The sequence below is a fragment of the Mastomys coucha genome, unplaced genomic scaffold (assembly GCF_008632895.1).
Source record: "Mastomys coucha isolate ucsf_1 unplaced genomic scaffold, UCSF_Mcou_1 pScaffold22, whole genome shotgun sequence".
NCBI lineage: Eukaryota > Metazoa > Chordata > Mammalia > Rodentia > Muridae > Mastomys > Mastomys coucha.
Window position 1 is genome coordinate 111,544,024 of NW_022196905.1, and position 24,641 is coordinate 111,568,664.

The following is a 24,641-nucleotide window of genomic DNA, read 5'->3' on the forward strand; positions in this document are numbered from 1 at the left end:
CCTCACTGGGCACCAAGCCAGCGCCTTACAGGGTCGCCGGCAAACCATGGCCCCCGTTAGGAAAGATAAAGCTCACAAAGCAAACAGGCTACAAGAACTTCTCTCTAGAACCATGTTCTCGGTTGGGGGGCTGGGGGGAATGTCTTGAATGCAAAGGCGACTCGCCCAAGTTGGAGTCCAACCCTTCCAGCCCCGCCCCCTTCCCCCCCCTCGCCTTCATTTCGGGGTTCAGGCTCCCACCCCGGGGTGCGCTTAGGTCAGGTCACCAGAAGGGGGTGTGAACGCGTGTCAGGAATGTGTGCATGGACCCGAAAGCTGACAGGTGCGGAATGTACCCCGAAACAGGGCAAGTCGGCTTGAATCCCCCTGCCTCCCACTACCCACAACAGCCACACAACAGCCCGGGAATCTTTTCGCATCACAGCCGAATTCTCCGGGAGCTCCCTCCACGGTGTGCATCGAGCTGGCTTCCCAGGCTATGTCCGAGCTGGAGCCTCCCACAGCCCGGGAAGCTAGACAGCGGACGCCCGGGGCCAGCGTCCCTGAAGCCCCGCATCCCCTCCTGTCCCCGCCCTGCCGGCGTCTCGAGGGTTAAAAGTTACCTCTCGGCTTTTTCTCCTGCACACACTCCCCACCCCCCGGGCCGGATGATGTAACCCCCTCCCCGCGCCCTCCCCGCCCCCTCCACCATGTGACACTTTAATTAATAATAGCGCCGTCAGCACAACAAACGCGCGGCGCAGGGCGAAACTTGGGGTCCAGGGAGGCTCCTCCGCACGCCATGTGCCCGTGTCCCCGGCATCGCGGTCGCGGGCCCCCGGCCGTGTGCGGTTGCGGCGACGCTCGCCCCGGGCTGCGCTGGGCTGCGGCGCAGGTGACCGCGCTGCGGTTGCAGGCGCTGGGCGACGAGCTGCATCGACGCGCCATGCGGCGTCGCGCGCGGCCCCGGGACCCGCTGCCCGCGCTGCTGCCCGCGCTCCGCGCCCGCTGGCCCTGGCTGTGCGCGGCCGCGCAGGTGGCGGCGCTGGCGGCCTGGCTGCTCGGCAGGCGGAGCGCGTAGGCGGCGCGCGCGGGGCCTTCTTGGTGGGGGGGACCGGAGCCGAGACCCAGCCCGGACCGAGCAACAGGTACGCGGGCGAGCGGGCGGGAGAGCGACAGGGGGAGCCAGGGCTCCCAGTCTCCTCCTCGCTTGCCCTCTGTCCCTCTCCATCCAGACCCTGATCCGCCGCAGCATGCCCTTCTCTCTCTCTCTCTCTCTCTCTCTCTCTCTCTCTCTCTCTCTCTCTCTCTCTCTCTCTCTCTTTCTCTCTCCACCTCTCTCTCATCTCATTCTCTCTCCTCTGTTCCTCTCTCCCCTGTCTCTTCTCTTCCTCCCCTCTCTCCTTCCCTCCTTCCTCTCTTCTCTTTTCTCCCTTCCCCTCTCCTCTCTCTTGCTCCCTCCTTCCTCTCTCTCTCTACTTTCTATCTCTCCTCTATCTCCTCCCCTCTCCCTCTCTCCTTCCCTCCTTCCTCTCTTCTCCTTTCCCCTTCCCCTCTCCTCTCTCTTCTCTCTTCTTCCCTCTCCTGCTCTCCTCTCTCCCTTCCCTCTCCCCCTTCCCCCTCTCCCCCTTTCCCCATCTCCTTCTCTCCTTCCTTTTTTTCTCTCTCCTCTCTTTTCTCCTGCTCCTCTTTCTCTGTTCTGTCTTCTGTCTTCAATCTTTTCACGCTCCCCACTCCTCTCCCCTCCCCTCTCTCTTTTCCCTCACACTCATCTCTCGTCAATGTTTTCACTCTCTTCTTTCTCAGATCTTCTCCTCTGGCTCACGCTATTCTTTCCCTGGCCTAGCTCTCCTCTGCCTTTCCACTTTCTCCTGTTTTCCCTTTCTCCAATCTGCTTTCTCTCTCCTCTCCTGCTGCCCCTCCTCGTCTTCTCCCTCCCCTTCCTTCTTCACACTCCTCTCTGCCTTTCTGTCTCTCTCTGTGTATCTCTCTCTGTCTCTCTGTCTCTCTGTCTCTCTCTGTCTCTCTGTCTCTCTGTCTCTGTCTCTCTCTCTGTCTCCCTGTCTCTGTCTCTGTCTCTCTCTCTCTGTCTCTCTCTGTCTCTCTCTGTCTGTCTCTGTCTCTGTCTCTGTCTCTCTCTCTCTCTCTCTCTGTCTCTCTCTCTTCTTTCACCTTTCTTCCTCTGCAGCATAGTGGCTTTAGAAGGACTTAAGCCACCACAGTCTTTGCCAGTTCCAGTAAATAGACACGGTAGAACTGCACCAGTCCGAACTAAGTCTCTCCTTAATTATGCACCACGGGTTCTCAGGCCTTTCCAAGCCGCCTGGAATTCCTACTTGACCAGGTCTCCATATCTCCACTGTCAACTCAAGGATCTGCAGTTTGTGACCCCCCCATTCTCTATGACCCCCACTCCCGTGGAAGTTTCTCATGGCTAGGTCTTGGTCTTCTCCCCAAGGCAGGCACACTTCAGGGTCCGATCTCCCGTGTAACTTTGTTGCTCCATTTACCACGAGGTGTCGCGGTTTACAGCTTGGCCTCCTGTCACCTCACCACCACCATCACCTCCCCAGCTACGGTGTGAAGTGTGGGCGCCTGATGTGTGCTCTGGACCGTAACAGGGTGCTGGGCACCTAACGTTTGATGACGGGAGGCTGTAGGTGGGTCCCTGTGAGCACCTGCTATGTGCCAGGTGCCCTGATAGGCGGTTTGGGGGAGCAAGAAGTATCAGGGTCGCCTATCTAGGTTGTGGAGAGGAGAGGCTTCAGAGAACGGGAGTGGAGAGTGGGTCGGGATGTGAAGATCACAGGTGAGGTAGCCATCGAGACCCTAAGATATCGCTCTGATCCCAGCCCAGCCCCGCGGGCGCGCAGACACCTTAGGAAGCTGGCGCGGCGCCGCAGGGAGAGGCGGCAGCCGGAGCGTGGGGGGTGGCAGCGCCCGGAGAGCTGCGGGGGTGAGCGGGGTGTGAGCCGGGAGCGCGGGCGACAGATGTCGCGTGGGCCGGCGCAGCCCGGGCGCTGGCGGAGAGAACTGTCGCTTCGGGGCGCCCTGCGGCCGGGCTCCCTGGCTCTGGAGGTCCCTTGCGCGCCTCCTCTCTGTTTTCCCTTTCAAAAGTACCGCTGCTACGGAATCCCGGGACCAATATTTTGGAGGGTGCCACAGCTTTGACGCCCAAAATGTAGACTTTGGGAGGAAGCAGAAAGAGGAAGAGAGAAAAGGGAAAATTGGTTATGAATTGGGGAGTGGGTGCGTGTGTGGGGGGAGAAATGGAAGATGTAGAAGTGAATGGGGAGGAAAGGAAATCTAATAGAAGCGCGGGGGGAGGAGGGTGTGGCAAGGATGTTAACTCTGGAGTCTTGGAGCACAGGCAGGATGGAAGGGAAGTGCTCTGTTGGTGTTAGGGTCGTTCCACCCGAGAGTCCGGGCAAGGAGGAGAGCCTGTACCGGTGTGCGTGCGTGTCGGGAACTGGGGTGCTCAGGGAACCCGAAAAAGAGGCTGCAGTCCAGGCGGGTCCGGTGCTCCACTCTGACAAGGGTGAGAAGTTGGGAAACTGGAGCCCGGTGGTGTGGTATGGATGTGGGGTCCAGGGGAGATAGCAGATAACTTTCGCCTTAAAATTAACTTTCTACCCTAGTCTGGTTCTGTCCCAGAGATAGCTCCGTGCGGCGCCCTGACTCCCACCCCCAGCTCCTTCCGGGCTTCTCCTGCTTATGGCATCCGCTCCCCCCCAACTGCCACACCCACCAGTTCTCATTTCTCTGGTGCTCCAGACCCCTTGAAGTGCCCTGCTTTCCTCCAGCTTGTCCCTTGCACTCCTGAAGCCCATGTCGGGGTACTCCCACCCTGGCTTGAGCTCTCTACCTCATCTGGTGACAAGATGACCACACCCATCATTTCCCAGTCTACCCTAGTTGGCTAGAGCCAGGAAAGCCTGTTGAGAGGGTAATCGGTTGAGTTCTGGGGGTGGATGCTCTCCCCTTGCCCCAGCACTGGAGAGGGGGGGTGATGAGAATGTTCTGGTCTACCTTGTGTGTCTCCAGGAAGGTGTTGAGCTGGAGGACATCTTTTAAGAGCTTAGCTTTAACCAGGGTCAGTGGACCCAACAAACTTGTTCTGAGCCCCAGCTGTGAACCAGTGACATTTGGTCCACAAAGTTACCAGTAAAAGGGACAAAAGAAATAAAGCCCTAAGGCTCAGTAGCAATGAGGTTACAGCACAGGTAACTTTAGGAGGGTGGAAGAAACAATCCTTACCGCTTCTGGGTGGCTGTGAGGGCTCCAATGCGGCTCTGTGATGGATCATGGGCGTCAAATCAACAACAACAACAATAATGATAAGAAAATAAAGATAATGAAGCAGTTGCAGATGTGAGCTACCATGACCATTACTGAGCATTTAACAGCTGGAATATTTTTCTGCCCTTGGCCATAATCTACCATGGTCATTGCAGTGAAGTGCACCATTCTTTTGAAAACTTGTTTAATTAATTAATTAATTGTGTGTGGGCACACAAATGCCATGGCACAAGTCCAGAGGTCCGGGGACAGCTTGCATGAGTGGATTCTCTTCTCGGAGCATGTCCTGAGGGATCAAACTTAAGTGGTCAGGAAGGGGTAGTGATGTCTGTGCCTTCTGAGCCATCCTCCTGCCCCAGGCCCTCTGGGGAAGTCAGTTTAAGACCCAGTAAGGTGCTAAACCAGACAGGGCAGTGGGCAAAGAGCTTTCTGGGCAGACATGAGAACTCTTCCTGTGGAGAGACTGGAGGCTGTAACCTTAGCTCTACAGGGAGGGTTGGAGGGAGGGCAAGAACAGACTGGGGGTTGGGGGAGGGTGGGGAGGGACTCTGGAAATAAAAAAAATAGGTGTTTGACTTCCACTTCTGGTCTCTCTGTATGCACACACCTGGATTGATTTATCTGACTTTGCATATACATGATGTAGGTTTAGGGACCAGAAGGGCTAGAAATGTGGCTCAGTGCTAAAGGGTTTGCTAAAGGATATCCTGGGTTCTAGCCCTAGCATGGAAGTCAGATACCTGTCCTTTGGGGACAGGTAAGAGCCATAGATAGCTGCACTCAACCTGGTTGTAAAGGAGAGCCTTCCCCTTCCAGGGTGTGTTGCAGGGGAGGGGCGCTAAGGCCAGGGCTGGGTTTAGCTCTTAACTCACTCCATTTGAAATAGTTAGGGTCATTCTTATCACTTCAAAAAAATGTGAAATTGAGGAAGAGAGCATCGACCTGGCCTTTGCAAAGTATGAGCCAGAGCTAGAGCTTCAAGCTTTGACAGGCTAGCCACCCCTTGCCCTGGCTTGGGGGTGCTGCACGGAAGGAGGGGGACACCTGGTAAGGTGATGGGTTGGGTTGGGAGGGTACACAGTCCATTCTGCACCTTGGAGGCTGGGGGGTGGGTCAGGGGGAGGATGGTTGTGAGGTAACTGTTAGTCACTGCCCAAAGATCCTGAGAGAAACAAAAGAGGCTGTGTGGGGAGTGGGGAGGGAGAGATCTGGGAGCTGCCTGCCTTGAGAGGGGGAGGGGAAGGAGAAAGGATAGGGCCCTGGAAGCTATCTTTGAGAGGGGAACTAGGGAAGGCCTTGGGACTAGAAGAGGAGAAAGGGGCCCCAGCCAAGGTAACAAATAATAGGGAAGCCTTAAAGAATTAATAGCAGGCTGGTTGGCCAGCTAGACAGGGGACTTTGTGGATTGAGTGGTTAAATCTGGAGGTGCATCCGGCCTCACAGCACTGGCCAGGATTGTGATAGGCTCACCAAAGCCTGGGTTTGAGCTTGGCAAGGGAGGGAGACAGTTGCTGCAGGAGGAGAACTGTTAAGGGTGAACTCAGGGGAAGGGGCTGGGATGTGCAGGAGACCCAGCTTTCTGGTCACATGATCCCTGTCGTTGAGTCATTCTCACTCCTAGTGAGAGGCCACAAGGGCACAAGGGCCAGAGTTAGCCATGGAAACAGGAAGAGCTTTACTGGATAAAGCTTAAGTATGCCCCAGATGCAGCCAGGTAGATGCAGCCATCCCTTCTCTAGGTTTTGAAGTACCTTAGAGGCAGGAAGGGCCCAGGTTCTGTTTCCCACTGCACACCACTAATGTTTATGTGAACCACTGCTGCTCAGCCCCTGGTGACTCCCTGGTCCCTGCTGCACAGCTGTGCACTGGGGAAACAAATCCATCACGGACGAAGCAAGCTGGTTGGTTTTTTCCCCCTCTTTCTCTTATTTTCTACTACTATTCCTGTCTACTATGTCAGGAGTGTTTTATGGTGCTGGGAATGGAGATCATAGGCTCCGCTGTTCTACCCCCAAGCCTGTACTAATGATTACTGCATGCCTACTGTATGCTTGGTATTGTATTAAAAAGTTTGTGTGTGTTCACACAGTATTTGTTAATAGGTGTGAGTGTGTGTATGTGTAGACCAGAGGGTGATGTTGGGTGTCTTCCTCTTCATCAATCATCTTTTCCATGTGCGTGTGTGTGTGTGTGTGTGTGTGTGTGTGTGTGTGTGTTGCCCCCCACATACAAGTATAGGTATAGAGGATCCAGGTCAGCATAGAAGTCCTTGATCATTCTCCCACTTCATTTTTAAGGACATGCTTTCTCACCAAACCTGGAGTTCACTGATTGGCTAAGCTCCACTTGTCTCTGCCTTCCCCAGTGCTGGAGTTACAGGTGCACACCCTAGTGCCCAACTTTTTACTCACCTGCTGAGGATCTGAACTCAGGGTCCTCATGACTGAAGAGCAAGCTCTTTAGTGCCTGAACTACCCCTCAACCCCTGGGAGATATTTTACTGGGAACAGGCAGGCAATAGTGAAGAAGGCTTATCTGGCTACCGTAGCCATCTAATGAATGACTCTAGTGCTTATTTCATTATGCCAGTGCATGCTGGGGGCTGGGAATCTGGTCAGGTTATAATCAGAAATGCAGTATTCCAGCTGTGGAGTGACTGGGTTGGGGTAAGGGAGTCTTTACTTACACGCCTGGCTGGCTGGCGAGGCTGGAGCTGGTGATCAGAGCCTTCTTCCGAAGCCCGGGCTCCTTCACTGTGTAGTAGACTTAGGATCAGACCCTCCTGACGTGGGGACTGGTGACTCAGAACTTTGTGAAGAAGTGAGCAAGGAGCCAGGAGGAAGCTGTTTTGGTTTTTCTGACCCAGCTCTGAGAGTCACTTGAGTTAAGAGCCGTCCCAATCCAGCCCAGGTTATCGAAAACCCAAATAAACCCAGCTGTTCTAAGCAGAGATGGCTTAGTTCTAAGAGACACAGATAATATGTGTTTTATTAGACAAATAGCATCTTGTAGACAGTCCAAAGATGTCCTATGAGAGGGCAGTTCCTACAGGGAATGTGCTTTTAAAAAAAATATTTTATATGCATGAGTGTATGTGCCTTGCCTCTGTATGCCTGGGCACCCTATACATCAGTACCTGCAGAGACCAGAAGAGGACAGCAGAGCCATCTGGGACTGGAGTTACAGCTAGTTAGGAGCCGCAGTGTGGGTGCTGGAAACTGAAGACAGGTCCCCTGCAAGAGTAGCCTGTGTCCTGCGTATATGAGACATCTCCAGCACCTGCCTTCTGCCTTGACCAACACATCAGGCTGGGTACCTAGTTCAGTGATGCACATGTACTTAGCCTCTGCAATCCCTGGGCTCAATCCTCGGCACAACACCTAATTATTTTAAAGAATTTTTTTTTTTTTTTTTTTTTTTTTTTTTTTTTTTTTTTTTTTTGGTGGCCAAGTCTCCTATAGACCCAGCTGGCCTCAGATGCCTCATGTGAAGGGTGACCTTTAGCTCCTGCCTCCGGTGCTCTAGTACTAGGATTACAGTGCACATCACCACAGCTTTTTTGTGGGTGCTGGGAATAGAACCCAGGACTTTGTGCACATTAGGCAAGCATTCTGACAGCTGAGCTACACCACCAGCCCCTTAAAATGTGTTCGTCCCTCTGAATGCACAAGGGCCTGGTTTCAGGATCCCTTGGGCTATCAATACTCAGATAAGCTTAAGATACTTATAAGACAGTGTGGTGTTCGCACACCACCAATGGATCTTTCCGGTGCACTTCAAGTTGTTGAGAGATGCTTAGAGTCGCCCTGCGCAGACAGTTGCTCACGGTGGTGTTTAGGGAAACACACACTCCTGTGCGTGTTGAGTGCTGGTACCCATACTTTCCCTGGGTATTTTCAATCCACTGGTACGAGAATCTGCAGATACAAAGGACTAACATTAACAGCACAGATTTCTTCACCTTTACGGTATTTTTTTTCTTTTCTTTAAAGTTATTTTTTCAAAAAAAACAAAAAAACAAAAAAATGCCAAACGGGCATGGTGATGCACACACACCATTAATTCCAGCACTTGGGAGGCAGAGGCAGGCAGATCTCTTTGAGTTTGAGGCCAGCCTGGTCTACAGGGTGAATTCCAGGACAGCCAGAGCTACATAGTAAGACCCTGTCTCAAGAAATCAAAACTTAAAAAGTATTATATTTATTTGTGCGTATGTATGTGTGTACTATATCTGTGTGTATGTATGTATATATGTATTATATGAGTGTGTATGTATGTGTTTGTGGGTGTGTCTGTCTGCGTGTATGTGTATGAGTGTGTATGTATGTGTTTGTGGGTGTGTGTTGTCTGTGTGTGTGTCCACATCCCAGATGTGGAGGTCAGAGGCCAACCTGCTGGAGTCAGGTCTCCTTTCATCATGTGGCTCCTAGGGATCAAACTCAGGTCTTCAAGCTTGGTGGCAAGTGTCTTCACCCACTGAGCCATTTTGCTGGCACATCCTTTTGACACATTTTGACACTCCAGGGTTAGTTTGCTCTTTCACCATTCGCCTTCCCTGTCCAAGTGTCTGTAGTGTGCTGTGGCCCTGCTCTGCTCAGACATTGATTAAAAATGGCCACAGGTTGATCTCTGGTACAGAAACACTTGTCAACATGTGTGATTACAGAGACTGTCTAGAAAACGTAAACTCATGGAAGGCTCCAGAATCATTCTCTGAGTCTTTACCATGAGTGTACGTCTAGAACCTAGTCTCACACTGCCAATCACTCCTGTGTCCCACCTACTCTCATTCTCACCAATGGCCTGGGAACCTCACGGACCCATCGTCTTGACTCTGGCTGTTCCCATTCCTATGGAATCTTCGAGTCAGGGCCTCACTGTGTAGCCCTGGCTAGTCTGCAGCTCTCTGTGTAGAGCTGAGCCCAATGCAATGGATTCCAGAAGAACTGCCATTTTGAAATCCAGCCCAGATTTAAAATATAGCCTGTAGAGGCTGGGGATTCAGCTCAGTGAATAAAGTGTTTGCCATTGAAGCAAAAGGACCCAAGTTTGGATTCTGAGGTCCCATGTAAAAGTCAGGCTTTGCACAAATGCCTGTAATCCCAGAGCTGAGGAGGCAGAGGCAGGCAGATCCCTGAAGCTTACTGATCACCCAGGCAACATGGCAGCTCGGCGAGGTTCCCTGAGACCTTGTCTCAAAAACTAAGGCGGAGGGAAATTGAGGACACCTGACATTGATCCCTCTGGCCTCACGAGCACACAAAACATACATGAACACATAACACACACACAAACAAAAGGAACACTGCCTGTTGTCAGATCATGGGTCTTATTTATCAATTCTGATTTCATTAAGAATATTCACCCATGGGCTGGAGACACGGCTCAGTGATTAAGAGCACTGTTTGCTCTTCCAGTGGTTCTGAGTCCAATTCCCAGCAACCACGTTGTAGCTCACACCCACCTGTAATGGGATCTGATGCTCTCTTCTGGTGAGTTCTCATATACATAAAAAAAAAAAAAAAGAATATTCATCCACAGTTCATGTTCAAGGGGGAACAACTAGGTGGCATGAATCCTGGAGTCAGGCTAACTTCAAGTTCCCACCTGTCATTTACCAGTTGTGTGACTTTAAGCACATCCATTTACTTTCCAGGCTCTGGTGCTCCTCTGTGAACTGGGATCCCTGGGATATCAGCACGCGTGGGTCCTGGAATTGAGGGCCTGGCCCCACATAACCAAACTGTGAGAACCAGCTCTGTATGTCTGGTGTCAAGGAGACAGGCAGGTCTAATCTGCATGGCTTATCATGGATGAACCTGGTGGACAGTATGGGGTTGTGCGTGGCTTTTCTCTGGGGTGGAGGTCAGCCTTTCATGGTGTGGGAAAGGACTCTAGGATTTTTCTGAGCCTAGTCTAAAGCACACTGCCCTCCCTGTCCCTATCCTGTGCCTCAGAAGTCTGCCGAAGTCAGCAGGGCTAGGTTAGATTGTGCTTGCATGGTTACTGCCCTGGGTCATACTCCCTGGCTGGCTATGCCGACCTTGAACTTCTCATAACGGATCAAGTGACCATGTGCATTCGTCCCTCCCTAAGGTGAGTAGACCAGAGAATGTCTGCAGGGATTCAGCAAGTCCCAGAAATGACAAAGTAAACCTGGCTGATGTTTTACGTAGGTGTTCCTGTCTACTTGGGAAAAGAGCCATTGTCGTGATCTGTTCCTAAAGGATCTGTGACCCACCCAAATAATAGTATTCTAAAAACATCCAGACCTGATATTAGGACAATAGATACTGTCCCACCCATCCCATGTACCTCACAGATGGGGAAACTGAGGTCCAGAGGAAACCCCTGGTGGTAAAAGGTAGTAGGTTTAAAAGCCAGCTACCAGTTCCTAAGCATGGGTTAGGTAGTGACCTCCATGTGGAATTCGTTCGGCCTCAGCCCTGCTTGATTTAGGATTTCCCTGAAATACTTACAAACCAGGTGCTCTCCTATGGAAGCCTGTATTTTCCAGTTTTTCTTGAAATTATGGAAAGTCCTAGCAATGAGACTCTGTGTCCACGTGGCAGTAAGACCCCCTTGTATGAGCATTACTGACTCATCCATATACCACGACTCCTCCTGGCTCACACAAAGGGGTTCAATGGATTTTATTGCATACCTGTGGCAGTCCTCCCTCCACCTGGAGGTTCTTCCTCCCTGGCAGTCCTTCCTTCAGGCCCACGCACACCTGTGCAGATCCTACTTTAAGCGTCTGAGCTCATCCACTGAGATCTCACCCTTCGAACACTGCAAGGTGGGCATCACCCTCTTTATGGCTGCAAGCCATTCCTTTGTCTGTATGAAGCACCGCTGACTTAGCTAGTCACCTCCTCCACGGACATCCACCCTTTCCCACTTGGTAACCCTGGAAACCAGCTCGCAGTGAACATTTTTGTTTGGACACTTTCCAAGCAAAAGGCATAGTTCTCAGAGGTGATGTAGTCTCATTAAAGCATGTCCATGATATAACACGTGACACATAAGGGCGCAATCGTCTTTGTATCCGTTAGTCTGCTTTATGAAGGGCCTGTCCAGGTTGGACTTGGAGGCACACAGCTGTGGTAGCATAAGCTCAGGAATGTGAGGCAGGAGGATTGCTTGAGACAGAAGTCTGAGGTTAGCCTGAGCAGTGGAGCAAAGAGATAAAGGAATGTATCAAAGAGAGAAAGGTATGTATCAAAGAGAGGAAGGAATGCCCAGTTTATTTGGGCTTGATTCTAGGATGAGCAAGCTCTCCTGAAAGTCAGTGGTTGGGCTTGGCAATGGTGAGAGCTAGAGCCATTTAGTCTCTAGCAGGTTGTGTGGACGTCTAATGATTGCTATTAGGGGCCAGGTCAAGGGGAGCAGACACCTTTCCCAGAGGTCTATCAGTCCCATTAGCTCTCCTCAGTCTCCAGCATGAAAAACTCAGGTGGAGATGGGAATGAGAACCCACTAGAACCATCTTCCATCTTTGAGGATACTGCCCCAAACAGCTTTCCTCCGAATCCCTGCATCAGGACCACTGCTGCCATCTGACTCCTGCAAACACATGGAGCCGCTAGCAGCTGACATGCCCGTGCTCAACAGTGTACAGCAGACATGGAATTTAGCATAGTACTGGGCTTTGGAGACAGGAAGGTAGATAGGAAAGAAACAAAAAGCTGGGCAGTGGTGGCTTTGATCCCAGCACTTGAGAGGCAGAGGCAAGTGGATCTCTGAGTTTGAGGCTAGCTGGTCTACAGAGCGAGTTCCAGAATGGCCAGGACTACACAGAAAAACTCTGCTCTCCCCAGAGAGGGCTGTGTGTATATGTGTGTGTGTGTGGGGGGCTTGTATCATCTTGTCCTTCTGCAGAGCAAATTATATACATATGTGCTAGATTATGCCTGTCAGCTGTCTGTGTCTCCACAAATCTAGCTGGATCATACGAGCAATCTTAATCTGAAAATGTGAACTCTAAAACACTATGTGTGACTGTGTGCATGCGTGTGCAAGATGTACACAGTGGCAGCTCACAGTTAATGTCTGGGGTCTTCCTCCACCTCTCTCCACCTCATATGTCGAACCCTGATGGCTTACTCTGGGAACCCCTGGCTGACTCTTTTTTTTTCCTTTTTTTAAAAAAAGTATCATGTATACAGTGTTCTGCCTGCATATATGCCTATATGCCAGAAAAGTGCATCAGACCTCGTTATAGATGGTTGTGAGCCATCATGTGGTTGCTGGGAAATGAACTCAGGACCTCTGGAAGAACAACAGTCAGTGTTATCAACCTCTGAGGCATCTCTCCAGCCCCTCTGTCTGCCACTTAGGCACAGGAATTACAGATGCACAATTGCTTAGCTTTTTAATTAAAAAAATTTTTTTAAATGTTGAACACTCTATTTATTACTCTTATGTGTATGGGTGTTTTCCCTGCATGATGTCTGTGCCCTGTGTGTGCAATACTCTCAGCGGCCAGAAGAGGGTGTGCGATTTTTTTTTTTCTTTTTTTCTTTTTCTTTTTTTCCTTTGAAACTGGAGTTCAAGAGGGTTGTGATCTGCCATGTGGTGCTGGGAATGGAGCCTGGCTTCTCTGGCAGAGGAACAATTGCTCTTAACCACTGAGACATCTCCCCATCTCCCGTGCGCCCCCCAAAACCACTTTGATACCAAGTGTTTCGGATAAAGGACACACACTCAGCAAAGGAGAAAAGGGCCTTCGTGTGTAACCTTCTACCCTTCAGTACAGAACCATACCCATCATCCCGCCATCATCCCACCACCATCCCACCCCTGAGTGTTTACCTTTGTGGGCTTGGGGATGGAAGCCAGGGCCTTGCTATTCCATTGAGCCCCAGCTCAGCTTTAGCACCATTAAAGCTCATCTGTCTGTCTGTCTGTGGTTTTTCTTTTTCTTCTTCTTCTCCTCCACCTCCTCTTCCTCCTCCTTCTCCTCCTTCTCCTCCTTCTCCTTCTCCTCCTCCTCCTCCTCCTCCTCCTCCTCCTTCTCCTCCTCCTCCTCCTTCTCCTCCACCTCCTCCTCCTCCTCCTTCTCCTTCTCCTTCTCCTCCTCCTCCTCCTCCTCCTTCTCCTTCTCCTTCTCCTTCTCCTTCTCCTTCTCCTTCTCCTTTTTTTGAGATAAGATTTAACTGACCTGGAAGTCCCAGAGATCCACCTGCCTCAGTCTCCTGAGTGCTGGGATTACAGGCCTATGCCACCTTACCTTACCTAGGTTTCTATCTTTTCTACTCCATTCTCAGTTTAGTTTGTTAATGTGGCCTTCTGTCGAGGAGCACTTGAGTCCTTTCAAACAGGCTGCTGTGGTTACAGATCAAGGTAGAGGCAGGACTTTGGGCACATTTATGGCATTTGTTCTACAGGTGAGCCCTGCAATCCTCACAGTAAAGATTCACACCCAGGCCAGTCCCTGACTTTGGGACTCTGTCACATGGTATCTGCAGCGTGAGGGGCACATGCTCATTAGTGGTCCTCATGGGCTCATGTCTCTGTGGACAACACTCAGTAAACAGTTGCTTAGATGGGCTTTAGAGTTGGTCCCTTTGGCAGCCGCAGGGCTGTGGCTTTGACGCATCCCCCAAAGACTGGGCGTTTAAGGCTTGTTTTACTCTATTGTTTTAACATCTTGGAGATGGTAGAGCCTTTAAGTGTTGGGGCTTAAGGGAAAAATCTTCCAGTCATTGGAGGTGTACCTTGAAGAGGATGTTGGGACCCCAGAGTCTTCCTCTTTTGCTTCTTGGTCAATGGTCACCGCAAGGAAAGCAGCCTGGCTGTGCCCCACCTCCCAGCTCCAGCCTGGCTGTGCCCCACCTCCCAGCTCCAGCCTGGCTGTGCCCCACCTCCCAGGTCCAGCCTGGCTGTGCCCCACCTCCCAGCTCCAGCCTGGCTGTGCCCCACCTCCCAGCTCCAGCCTGGCTGTGCCCTACCTCCCAGCTCCAAAGCAATGCAGTCACAAGAGTGAGCCTGAGTAAACCTTTCCCCCTTGCTAAGTCAGTCGTTGATAAGTCTCAGGTATTGTGTTATGGGATGGAAAGCTGGCTGACAGACTCAGGAAAACCTTAGATTCCTTACGTACTCGATGATTTACAGGGAGGGCAAGCCAGGGGGTGTTACCACAGGGGCGACAGTTCTTGAACGTGGCTTTTGCTCTATCTAGAAGCTATGGGTGTCTTCCTTCCACCAGCTGCATTCAGTGAACATCCGACACAAACCCAGTTCTTTCCACTTTCTGGTGCAGTTCCCACACCCCTGGTTCCCTCTGGTTGCTTGCTCCAGTTCACTTTAATGATCCACCCTGTATTCGGAGAGCCCATGCCTGTATCTCAAGGCTCCTGGGTCTTCTGGGAGGCCGTGCCAGTCTGCCTCTCTGTTGCTGTGATAAACACTGACCAAAAGCAACCAAAAGAGGGGAGGGTTTATTTCATCATATACCCTGTAGTCCATCATGAAGAGATTTCTAGGGACCCCAACAACGGGGAGCGAAGTGTTCAAATACATGAGCCTATGGGGGACATTTCTCATTCAAACCATGACAGCATTGACCTCTGACTTGCCACACCTTCTCCAGTGAGGCTGAAGGGTAAATCAAGGGAGGCTGCCCTTCTTTAGTATAGAGGTCAATGCTTAGCACATTGTCAGCACACTAGAACATAGTATGTACACAGTAAATACCCCTCCCACTCCCTCCATTGCTCCATTGTCCTGCCTCCTTAGCTCTGGGATTACTAAATGTCTGCCACAGGACCCCCACCTTCTGTTTCCGTCGCTGCCACAGGCCCTGCTGATTTTTCACCCCATAGCCTTGAGTGTATCTGATGAGTGGCTTGATAGCTCCGGTTCTGGATTCTTTGAAGGTAGCCCCAGGACAGTGCGGGGATCCTGGTGTACCATGCCTTGCTTGTGGAGAGCTGAAGCATCTTCTATTCATGGCTAAGCAACTCTATGGTTTGAAGTCCCCAATCTGGATCCCTGTGACTCACGGACATGAATTGTGGGGGCCATGTATTAGGTCTGACTCACCACCATGACATCAGTCCGTGTCCAGCCAGGGAAGAGGCAGAGGCTAGCCCCAACCTGAGTCATCAGAGGAAAGGTTGGCAAGGGTTCAAGGCAGAGATGTGAACAGCGCTTAGGGTGAGGTGGTACCCCAAGGTTGGCAATGGGGGACTGTACTCTGCAGAACAGAGCAGAGCATGGCTGGGGCTGGGGCTTCCTGCTCTATGACCAGTGGCAAGTCCCCTGAAGAGTAAATACCCAGGGTCTCCCTGTGTCCCCTGGTGGCCACACTCAGCAGGAAGGTAGACACTACAGACACCCACCGATTCAGTCAACACCCTAGATTTTTTCCAACCAGGAAATAAAGATCAGTGGATTTTCTCTCAAACCACCAAGTGTGTTCTTCCTGTCTGTGCCTCCTCTGTTAACCTGTGTTGTCTTTGCTTCTGAAATCGGCCAGGCGTGGTGGTGAACACCTCAAATTCCAGCATGGGGAAGTGGAGACAGGAAAGTTGTGAGTTCTGGGTCAGCCTGGGCTACATAGGAAAATAAGCTGTCCATGAGCAACCACTTCCCAGGACTGCCCTATTCTCATAGCAACCAACACTCAGCTTTCTGTGGCCAAAGACTTGCCTTGTCTGCTGGATTTTTCATATAAATGTACGCTGTGCTGTTTCTCATTTTCTTTGTTTTTTTTTTTTTTTTTTTTTTTTTTTTTTTTTTTTTTTTTTTTTTTTTTTTGGTTTTTCGAGACAGGGTTTCTCTGTGAAGCTCTGGCTGTCCTGGAACTCACTCTGTAGACCAGGCTGGCCTCGAACTCAGAAATTTGCCTGCCTCTGCCTCCCAAGTGCTGGAATTAAAGGCGTGCGCCACCACCACCTGGCCTCTCATTTTCTTTCTAGTTTCTCCCACTTAGCATAAGATTTCCAAGTTTGATCCATCTTGTGAAAGAATCAGTAGAAAGTCCCTTATTTACAGCCAAATAATATTCCACAGCACAGGCAAACCACGTTGTACTTAATCCGTCATCTCTGATGCATGTTTGGGAGTTTCCAGCACATGATTTTGAATCATGTTGCTATGAATGTCTGTGTACAAGTTTCCCCCGTATTTTTTTTTTTATTGACAGCTTCATCCATTTATAAAGTGAAAATAGGTATTTCCCTTCCCCCACTGGCTCCCTTATTCTCAACAAGGCCTCCTAGATTTCTGTGTCTTCTTTCTGTTATGACCCCCTGGGTTTAACTAGAGTTACTAGCCCTAGTGTGGGCGAAAAATTACCGCAGAAGCTATCTGTGGCCACAGCACCGAATGTAGTGACATCTTTCCCCAACAAATGTTGATTTTCAGTGGTCCCGCCAAGAGCAGTGGAAACTCGTGGGTTCCATCCCCATGCAGTTCGCAGTCCTGATCTCTCTGTGCCCTTGTGCTGCCTCTCCCTGGCTGCCATAGCCCATGTTCCCCCAGACTGCACTCTTCAGGAGAGCAGCTTTAGGAACTTCTGCCCCTCTGCTTCCAGACTCTTCTCCCTTCTCCTCCTCCTCCTCTCAAGTGCTTGGATTGTAGACGTGTAAGATTGAGTATGGTTCCTGCAATGCCAAGAGTGAAACCAGAGGTCTCTTGCAGACTAGGATACATAGAGTTTCTCTCTATAGCCCTGGATATCCTGGATATCACTGTGTAGACCAGGCTGGCCCTGAACTCACAGAGATCTGCCTGCCTCTGCCTCTCAAGTGCTGGTATCAAAGGTGTGTGCCACCAGGCCTGGCTCAAAGTCTGTTTTTTAATCACAGATGACGCTCATGTAAATGTCTGAGAGCAGGTGTGTGTGTGTGTGTGTGTGTGTGTGTGCGCGAGAGCGCATGTGGTATGCTCTCAGGGAATGAGGGTTGTTACTGTCATATGCACAGAGCCTCTGGGGCTGAGAAGACCCAGGCCTGGCTTTGGGGAGCCCTTCCCTCCCCAATCAGAGCTTTGTGTCTCAAATCCCCCTCTCTCCCTCCCCTTCTGCACTGACATCATCCCTGAAGCTGACTGCACTGACAGAGAAAACAAATCTTTCTTTCTACAGGTTGGCAAAACCCTGTGTCCTTGGAGGAAGCTGGTTCCTGTTTTCCTGAGGGAGTAGCCCAGAGCGTGGAAGGAAGCAGAGTGTAAAGAGCTGATGGTGAAAACACAGACAGAGGAAGCCCTCGGGAGGTCCAGCTGCAGAGAGAGCCACCCCAGTGCTATTTAGCTATATATATACACAAAACAAGAGAAAATACAAAATTCCGTACCTGTGCATGCCTACGGGAGACGTGGTCCCTTTCCTTTCCATGCAACCTTGCGATGTGAACTCTGAGACTTTGTAATGTCTAGGGTGGCAGGGGAGAGAGATGCTTGCCGCTGCCTGTGCAGGAAACTTACATGGACCGGTGGGATCAGCCTCAGCGTGGACCAACTGCTCAGCACAGATGCTGGTGTGGAGTAGAGGGCACTTGGCTGAAGGCAAGATGGACAAGACAGAGGGGACCGTGGGGCCCGTTTTGTTGGGGGCAGCCTGGGATCCCTCCATTTCTTAACATGTCCTAGCCTCTCTCTGTCCCCGTCGAGACAGCTCTCTAGATCTCATGGTGGTCATAGCCAGAGAAACGGGGGGGATGTCATTTTCTTTCCCTACCTATATAGTGTGTCTGGTGCTTCACTTCACAGTTTCTTGGTGCTAAGTGTATCCTTGGTACGGCCAGGGTCTTACCGACAGACCGGGAAGGCCAGGGGATGAGAGGTTTCTATTTTGCTCTTTGGATATACTCTCTCTTTTTTTTTTTTTTTTTTTTAAAAAAGGGCCAGGTGACAAGATCGCCACTGGAAAGTCTTTCTATGGGGAGAGGGGTGATGCTCACAGGGCTTTGGAGCAGGCCCTCCCCCACCAAGGGGGAGGGCTACGAGGGGGAAGGGCAGGCCAGTATACAGGAGCTGCTTAGGAAAAGTCACTCCTCTCCCTGCAGTGGTACTCTGAGAGACTGCTGTCCTAGGGGGATTCAGGGCTTAGGTTTTTATAGATTAAAGAGCCACGAAATGGCTACGTTCTGATGGAGCGTGATTTATAAGCAGGGGATGCTGGGAGAGGGGGGACGGACCATTTAAATGAAATGTCCGATTTCCCCTAGTCTCCTAACACACAGAATAAGCTACTGTTTTCAGAAGTTTCTAGAAGGGCTAATATAAATATATATATATATATATACACAAATATAATGAAGCTGTGTGCTAGACTGACATTTGGCTGCAATGGCTCACAGCTTCAGGGCTGGTTATTTTTTTGCTTTCGTTTTTTATAAAATCCCACTGAGAACAGGTATTACTCTCCTCTGCGTGGATAATTCATCACCCCCATTGAGGTCTCTGTAGCTGAGATGGTGAGCGATGCTTGCTGTGGGCTCAGCAAGACAGTTACTCCTATTTTTATTTTAATTTTTTTCCTTTTTAATTTTGGAGACGAGGCCTCACCCTGGCACCCAGGCTGACCTCAGCTCATAAGCCTCCCGTCTTGGTATCTGGCATTTGAGACGATGGTTACTGGGGGAGTGTCATTCCTCCTGGCTGGATTTGCAGGTGACTTGCCTGGTACCTGGGTCAGGGGTCTGCCAGAAAGCATCAGTTGCTCAGGCGCACAGGGCTACAAGGGCAATGGCCCCTGGCCAGCTTTGCTGAGCGTGACCAGGAAAGAGCACACTTCCTTGGTTTGCCATCAGCAGGCTCCTCTCTCCATTTTAAATGTATGCCTTATATTTCTCTAAATAACCCACTTTAAAAAAATGCAACCAAGAACTCAATGCTCAACCCTCCCTCTTTTATCTGCCAGAACTGAACTCAGCAAAGAAAAATAAATAGATAAATAGATAAATAAATAAATAGTGAGCTTGTTTGGCCGGGAGGCAGCAGGCAGCAGGCCATGCCCTCACCCAGCCAGAATTACACAGAGGGTCCCAGAATGATCTGGAAGCCACCCTCTGCTTGTATTGACTCCCTTTCCTAGCAAGGAAATGAGTCCTTGCAAGCATCACATTTCCAGAGAAAGTGTGTGCCACAGTGGGACTCAGTGGTGTCAGCCTCTTTAAAGACATACAAACCAGATCTCAGTGGGGACATGCTGACCCTGGAGAGACCCAGCGTAAGGGTGAGGGGTGAGAGAAAAACCTCTCTTTTTCTGTTTTGTTTTTGAGCCTGGCTTTGCCTGTTAGCTAATGATAGCTCCCTGGAGGATTTGAACTCCACACACAGGGGTTGGCATCTCTGGTGATTTTCATTTCAATGAAGCTGTGTTACTGAGAAAGCCAGGCAGCCCTGACCTTTTGATGGAACCTTTCAGCCAAGCCCTCTGTAAATACTCTCCCTTAGTAATGGAAACAACGTATTTATCAAATCTGGGCCTTGGCTCGCACACAGTTCATTTGAGTGCGGTTCTCCATTGCCCCGGGTTTGACAGAGTTGTTTTTTAAATGCCTGTTTTTTTTTTCTATGAGATCTGACCTCTTGATGGACATTTGTATTAGGATATTGAAGCATGCTGGCTGTGTCTTTATTGTCTCACTGTCTCTGTCGTGGTGTTACTTGGATTGCATGAGATAATGGGGCGGCCTTTCTGTTGGTGGTGTTATTGAAAAAAAAAAAAAACCAACTTCCACAGTGTGTGAAGCGCTGGCCCAATCGCTCCCTTTATCCTGCTCTCCCTGGCTGCCAAGGAGCATTGATTTTGATTCGTTTCTATGTAGAGTCTGTGAAGAGGGAGAAAGGCTTTGAAATAAATTTTAAAAAGACCTCATACTGGGTTTCAGCAGACAGAAGTGTGTGTGTGTGTGTGTGTGTGTGTGTGTGTGTGCGCGCACAAAGCCTGGGAGGTCTGAGATCATTGCTAGAGAGTTGGTTGTGTGATGAGCTGCAGTGCTATCTGCCACCTGGGTCCAAAAGCTGCTGGCTGCTCTCTGAGGCTGAGTCCTGGAGTCTGTGGGGTGGAGCCTTCGAGAGAAGGTCTACTCTCTTTGAGAAGCTTCTCTTCTTTACTTCAACCCCCACAAGCAACATTTGGGGTTCCAGCTCCCTTTGTCTAGATGGGGTTTGAGCCAGAGTTCTTTTCTGGAGCCCAGGAAGGACGGTGTCTATGGTCCTGGCCCAGGAGGACATGCCCACATTCCCTTCCCCCACCCCTCCACAGTCATCCTGGAGGCTGCTTCCCCATCTCCTTGATAGCCTTGATCTGTTTCCTTTCTACCTTGATGGGGGGGGGGGGTGATAACTGAAACCTAGTGTCGCAGAATGGCCCGATGACACTCTATAGAGCTGAGCTCATGTCTTCTGTCCACCTGACTGTACTGTCATGTTTCTAAAATTGACAAAAAGTCATTCCTGCTCACTGAGAACTGGGGGAGGCAGCATGTCCTGCCATGCGCTACATGAGGATCTCTGGGAGACACTGGGTCACTACTGGAGACTGCTTGTTTGTTATTACTGGGGTTTTTTTTGAGACACGGAGCCAGGCTGGCTTTGAGCTCACTATACAGCAGAGGCTAACCCTGAACTCCTCATCCTCCTGCCTCCACCTCCTGATTACTGGCATGGGCCACCACCCCTGGCTTATGTTATGGACTGTTTGGATGTCCACAGGAAACTGTTAGAAGTGGCAGTGACCAGTACACAGGGTCTCTTCTGGGTTCATGCCATTTTCTATTCTGAACCTGGAGTCAACTTGGGGAGATCAGGGGGTCAGAGGCTGTCTGGGGGTTTGGGGAGAGGGCAGCAGACTGTTCCCATGGGAGCTGTTCAGAAGCCCCGCTAAGAGGGAGAGCTGACATCACCGTGTTTCTTGAAAACTTTAGCCAAAAGTTTCTCTTTTTAACATTTTAATGTATTCACTTGACACCTATTTATTGAACGTCTACAGTGTGCCAGCTGAAGACCTCCACGTCGGAACAAACTGACTTAGTTAGGGTACAGCAACAGTCCTTTTTGGAGACCAGATGCCGTGAAATGTCCCTTTCCAGTCTGGCTCATAATTTAGCACAGATCTGCCAGGTCGCCCTCGTGACCCCCAAGTCTTGTTGGCAGATTGCTACATAGTATTTTCTGCATGCCACTCTCTGGGCTGAATGCAATTAAAACATTTGCTACGTTGTCATTTTCTCCTTCTCTGAGGGAGGATTGGTCCCTTTTGTACAATAATCAAAGACACCCCCAACTCCCCCCACTGGAGCACAGCCACTGAACACTGCATGAGTCTCTTTCCAAGGCTTCTCTGGAGAGATCCCCATCCTATTGATAGTACCACTGATCCCATTTTACAGGTGAGGAAGCTGAGGGCACCCAAAGGGCAAAGTGACTGAACTAAGGTTGTATTCAAGTCTGTGTGCCCCCTTCCCCTCCACCCCCCAGCCAATGTGGTACCTGCTCTGTTGTGTCAGATCAAGTGGCTTTGGTGTCTCATTTAAATGTAAGCATTGTGGGTGAAGGCAAGGTATTCTAGCTCAAGGGTAGACATTGCTAATCCAAGGGCAGGGACAACCCTTGGCCCAGCACGGAGTGTCTACTGTAGCTGCAAAGAGAGAATGCCTTATTTGGGGGATACTTGAGGGCAGGCTGAAGGATTTCAGGGGGTTGTCCCCAGTTTCAGAAAACTCCAGGGTAAGGGGTATCTAATGTGTGAATAGCCTGTCCCAACCATTCTGGAGGCCTGGGAAGTCTCTCATGCCTCTCTTTCTATCTTCTCTCCCAACCCTGGATCCCCAAGGCACTAGAAGATTCTAAGTGCCTGTATGCATGGTAGAGACTGCCCATGAGGGCATCTGGAGCCTGGGGGAGAGGTGGTAACCTGGGTGGACATTCTGTATAGTCCTTGTTGCCTTGAGATCTTTTGTAAGTGTGTGTGGGGGGGGGTCCCTACCTGGATGCTTTGTACATATTTGTAACACTTTTATTAAAACATTGACTGTGCACCTCTAATGAAGGCCTTTGTGTGTTTTCTCTGGGAAGGTGGGTCCTCAGAGACCAGCAGATAACCATGGCAACTGTGCAGACCGGGAGGCTGCACGATCATTATCCAGTTTTGTGTGTATTCATGTGTACTTGCATATGAAGGTCAGAGGTCATCCTCAGGAGCTGGCTTTTTTTTTTTTTTTTTTTTTTTTTTTAAAAGACAGGATCTCTGTGTTATTCTGTTCCAGCTAGCCAGGAACTCAATTAGACCAGGTACTCGGAGGTGGTCCTCCTGAGGCTGAGCAGAGCTCCTGAGTGCTGAGATTAAAGGTGTGCAAAAAATACTATGCTTAGCATAAGCTTCTCTTTTGAAACTGGGTCTCTTCATTGGATCTGCAACTCCCTGGGGCGGCTAGCAAATCCTTATAGGTACATTGTTGCCTTATGTTAATAATTTGCACTTAAGATTTCTGCCTCTGTCTAGCTCCCTGGCAAGATCTATATTTCTTAAAATTATTTTAGTTTTTGAGCTAGAGCTCACTATAAAGGCCAGGACTGCCTTGAACCCTCACTCCTCCTCTCAGTCTGATTATAGTTGTGAACCACAACACCTAGCCCAAATCAGCAGCTCTCCCCTCAGCTGTAGATGGAACCCAGAGCCCTGGGCACACTCAGCAAGCACTCTCCCACTGAGACACATGCCCACCCTCACGGGTAGAGTCTCAGCAGATCACAGAACAGGTAGCTTCAGACACCCTGAGCTCGCTCCTCCTGTGGGACGCCGTTGGAGGCAGTCTCTGGCTCCTTCTCACCTCTGCTCTTCTGAGTGTATGTGCGCACGTGTCTGTTTGGGGGCCAGAGATTCACACTCAAGGTCTGCATCTGTCTGCTGCTCTCCACTTTATTTTTGAAGGCAGAATCTGTGCCTGAGTTCAGAGGTAGGCTAACTGGCCCCAGAAAGCTGCCTGGCTTCCCCACCCCCACAGACAAGCTGCCTTGCCCAGCTGTTTATATGAGTACATGGACTGAGCCTGGGTGACCAGCACTCTACCTATTGAGGACCTCTGCAGCCAACACTTTGGTTTTCTTCCTTCTTGGCTTCTCTAGGGAGAAGCATCCTGGGAGATGCCTCTCCACAGGCTATGTGTGCCACTTCTTGACTGCCTCAACACAGGTCTACCTGACTTCAGGAGGTTCGGTGACTCACAGATACAAATTACATACATAGGGGAGGTTTATTGGCAGAAGGTTCTCAAAGACACCAAAGACATGTCCCAAAGTAAAGGCACAGAAGACCTCAGGCCACTGCCCACGTCCTCTTCAGCAGGGGGATGGTCCCAAGGCTCGGAACCTGTGTCATTTCCTTTGGAAGGGGCTGGGCCTCTTAGGCTCAGGTCCAAAGCAGGTCTTTCTTCTTCTCACACGTTTCTTGAAGATTTCTGTTTTAAATGATCTGTTTGTGTCCCTGGAGCTGGAGTTGTGAGCCCCTTGACCTAAGTGCTGGGAATCATACCTGGGTCCTCTTAAGAATGCAAGGCAAGCACTCTTTTTTTTTTAAAGATTTATTTATTTATTTTATGTATATGATTACAACATCACTGTCTTCAGACACACCAGAAGAGGGCATTAGATCCAATTACAGATGGTTGTGAGCCACCATGTGGTTGCTGGGCATTGAACTCATGACCTTTGCCCTCTCACCAGCCTCCCCTACCTCATTATTCTTAGGTTCTCACACACAAGATTTTGAGGACTCAGGGATGGGAGTCTGTGACCTACAAAACACCAGGAGTCAGATTCAGACCCTGATGCTCCACTGACCTGCTCAACGCCAAGACTGACATGCCACTGCAGGAGATGTGCATTCTTCAGGGGACATTTTCCTACAGCCTGCTGTCTGGGAAACTCTGCCTGAGCCCTCTCACCAGGAAGAACCCCACTGACACTGATGGGGGGTTGGGGGGGGCGAGAGGGTGTTCCCTGGAAGGATGGGAACTGAAGAGCATCTCACTGTCCCAGGGGATGCTCCCTGTGTGACATTCCTTGTATGGGAGGGAAATGGTTTATATTTACAAGGTGTTAGAGAAGTAATGGGGGGGGGGTGTTAAACCCTTGGTGCATTCTTCAGTAACCCACACTGTTAGTTTACCTGTTTCTCCCTTTTAAAATGGAGTCTCATGGAGCCCAGGCTGTTCTGGAACTTGCTATGTGGCCAAGGAATGATTTTGTCCTTTTGATCCTCCTGCCTCTCCCACCCAGAGCTGCCAATACAGGTGTGCACGGCCATGCCTAGTTCATGTAGTACTGAACACAGAACCCAGAGCTTCCTGCATGTTGGGCAGGTACTCTACTGACTGAGCTACATCTTCAGTCCTGTTGTTAGTTTTCTC

The 24,641-nt window shown here is 50.4% G+C and overlaps 1 protein-coding gene across 1 annotated transcript; it reads left to right on the forward strand.

Annotated features, from left to right (window-relative positions):
- Positions 1–749: 749 nt before the first annotated feature.
- On the forward strand, positions 750–22,278 carry Hrk (harakiri, BCL2 interacting protein). Its single transcript, XM_031337642.1, has 2 exons — positions 750–1,127; positions 17,372–22,278. Exon 1 carries the CDS (start codon positions 782–784, stop codon positions 1,058–1,060), a length of 279 nt encoding a protein of 92 aa, XP_031193502.1. The 5' UTR covers positions 750–781; the 3' UTR covers positions 1,061–1,127; positions 17,372–22,278.
- Positions 22,279–24,641: the final 2,363 nt, after the last annotated feature.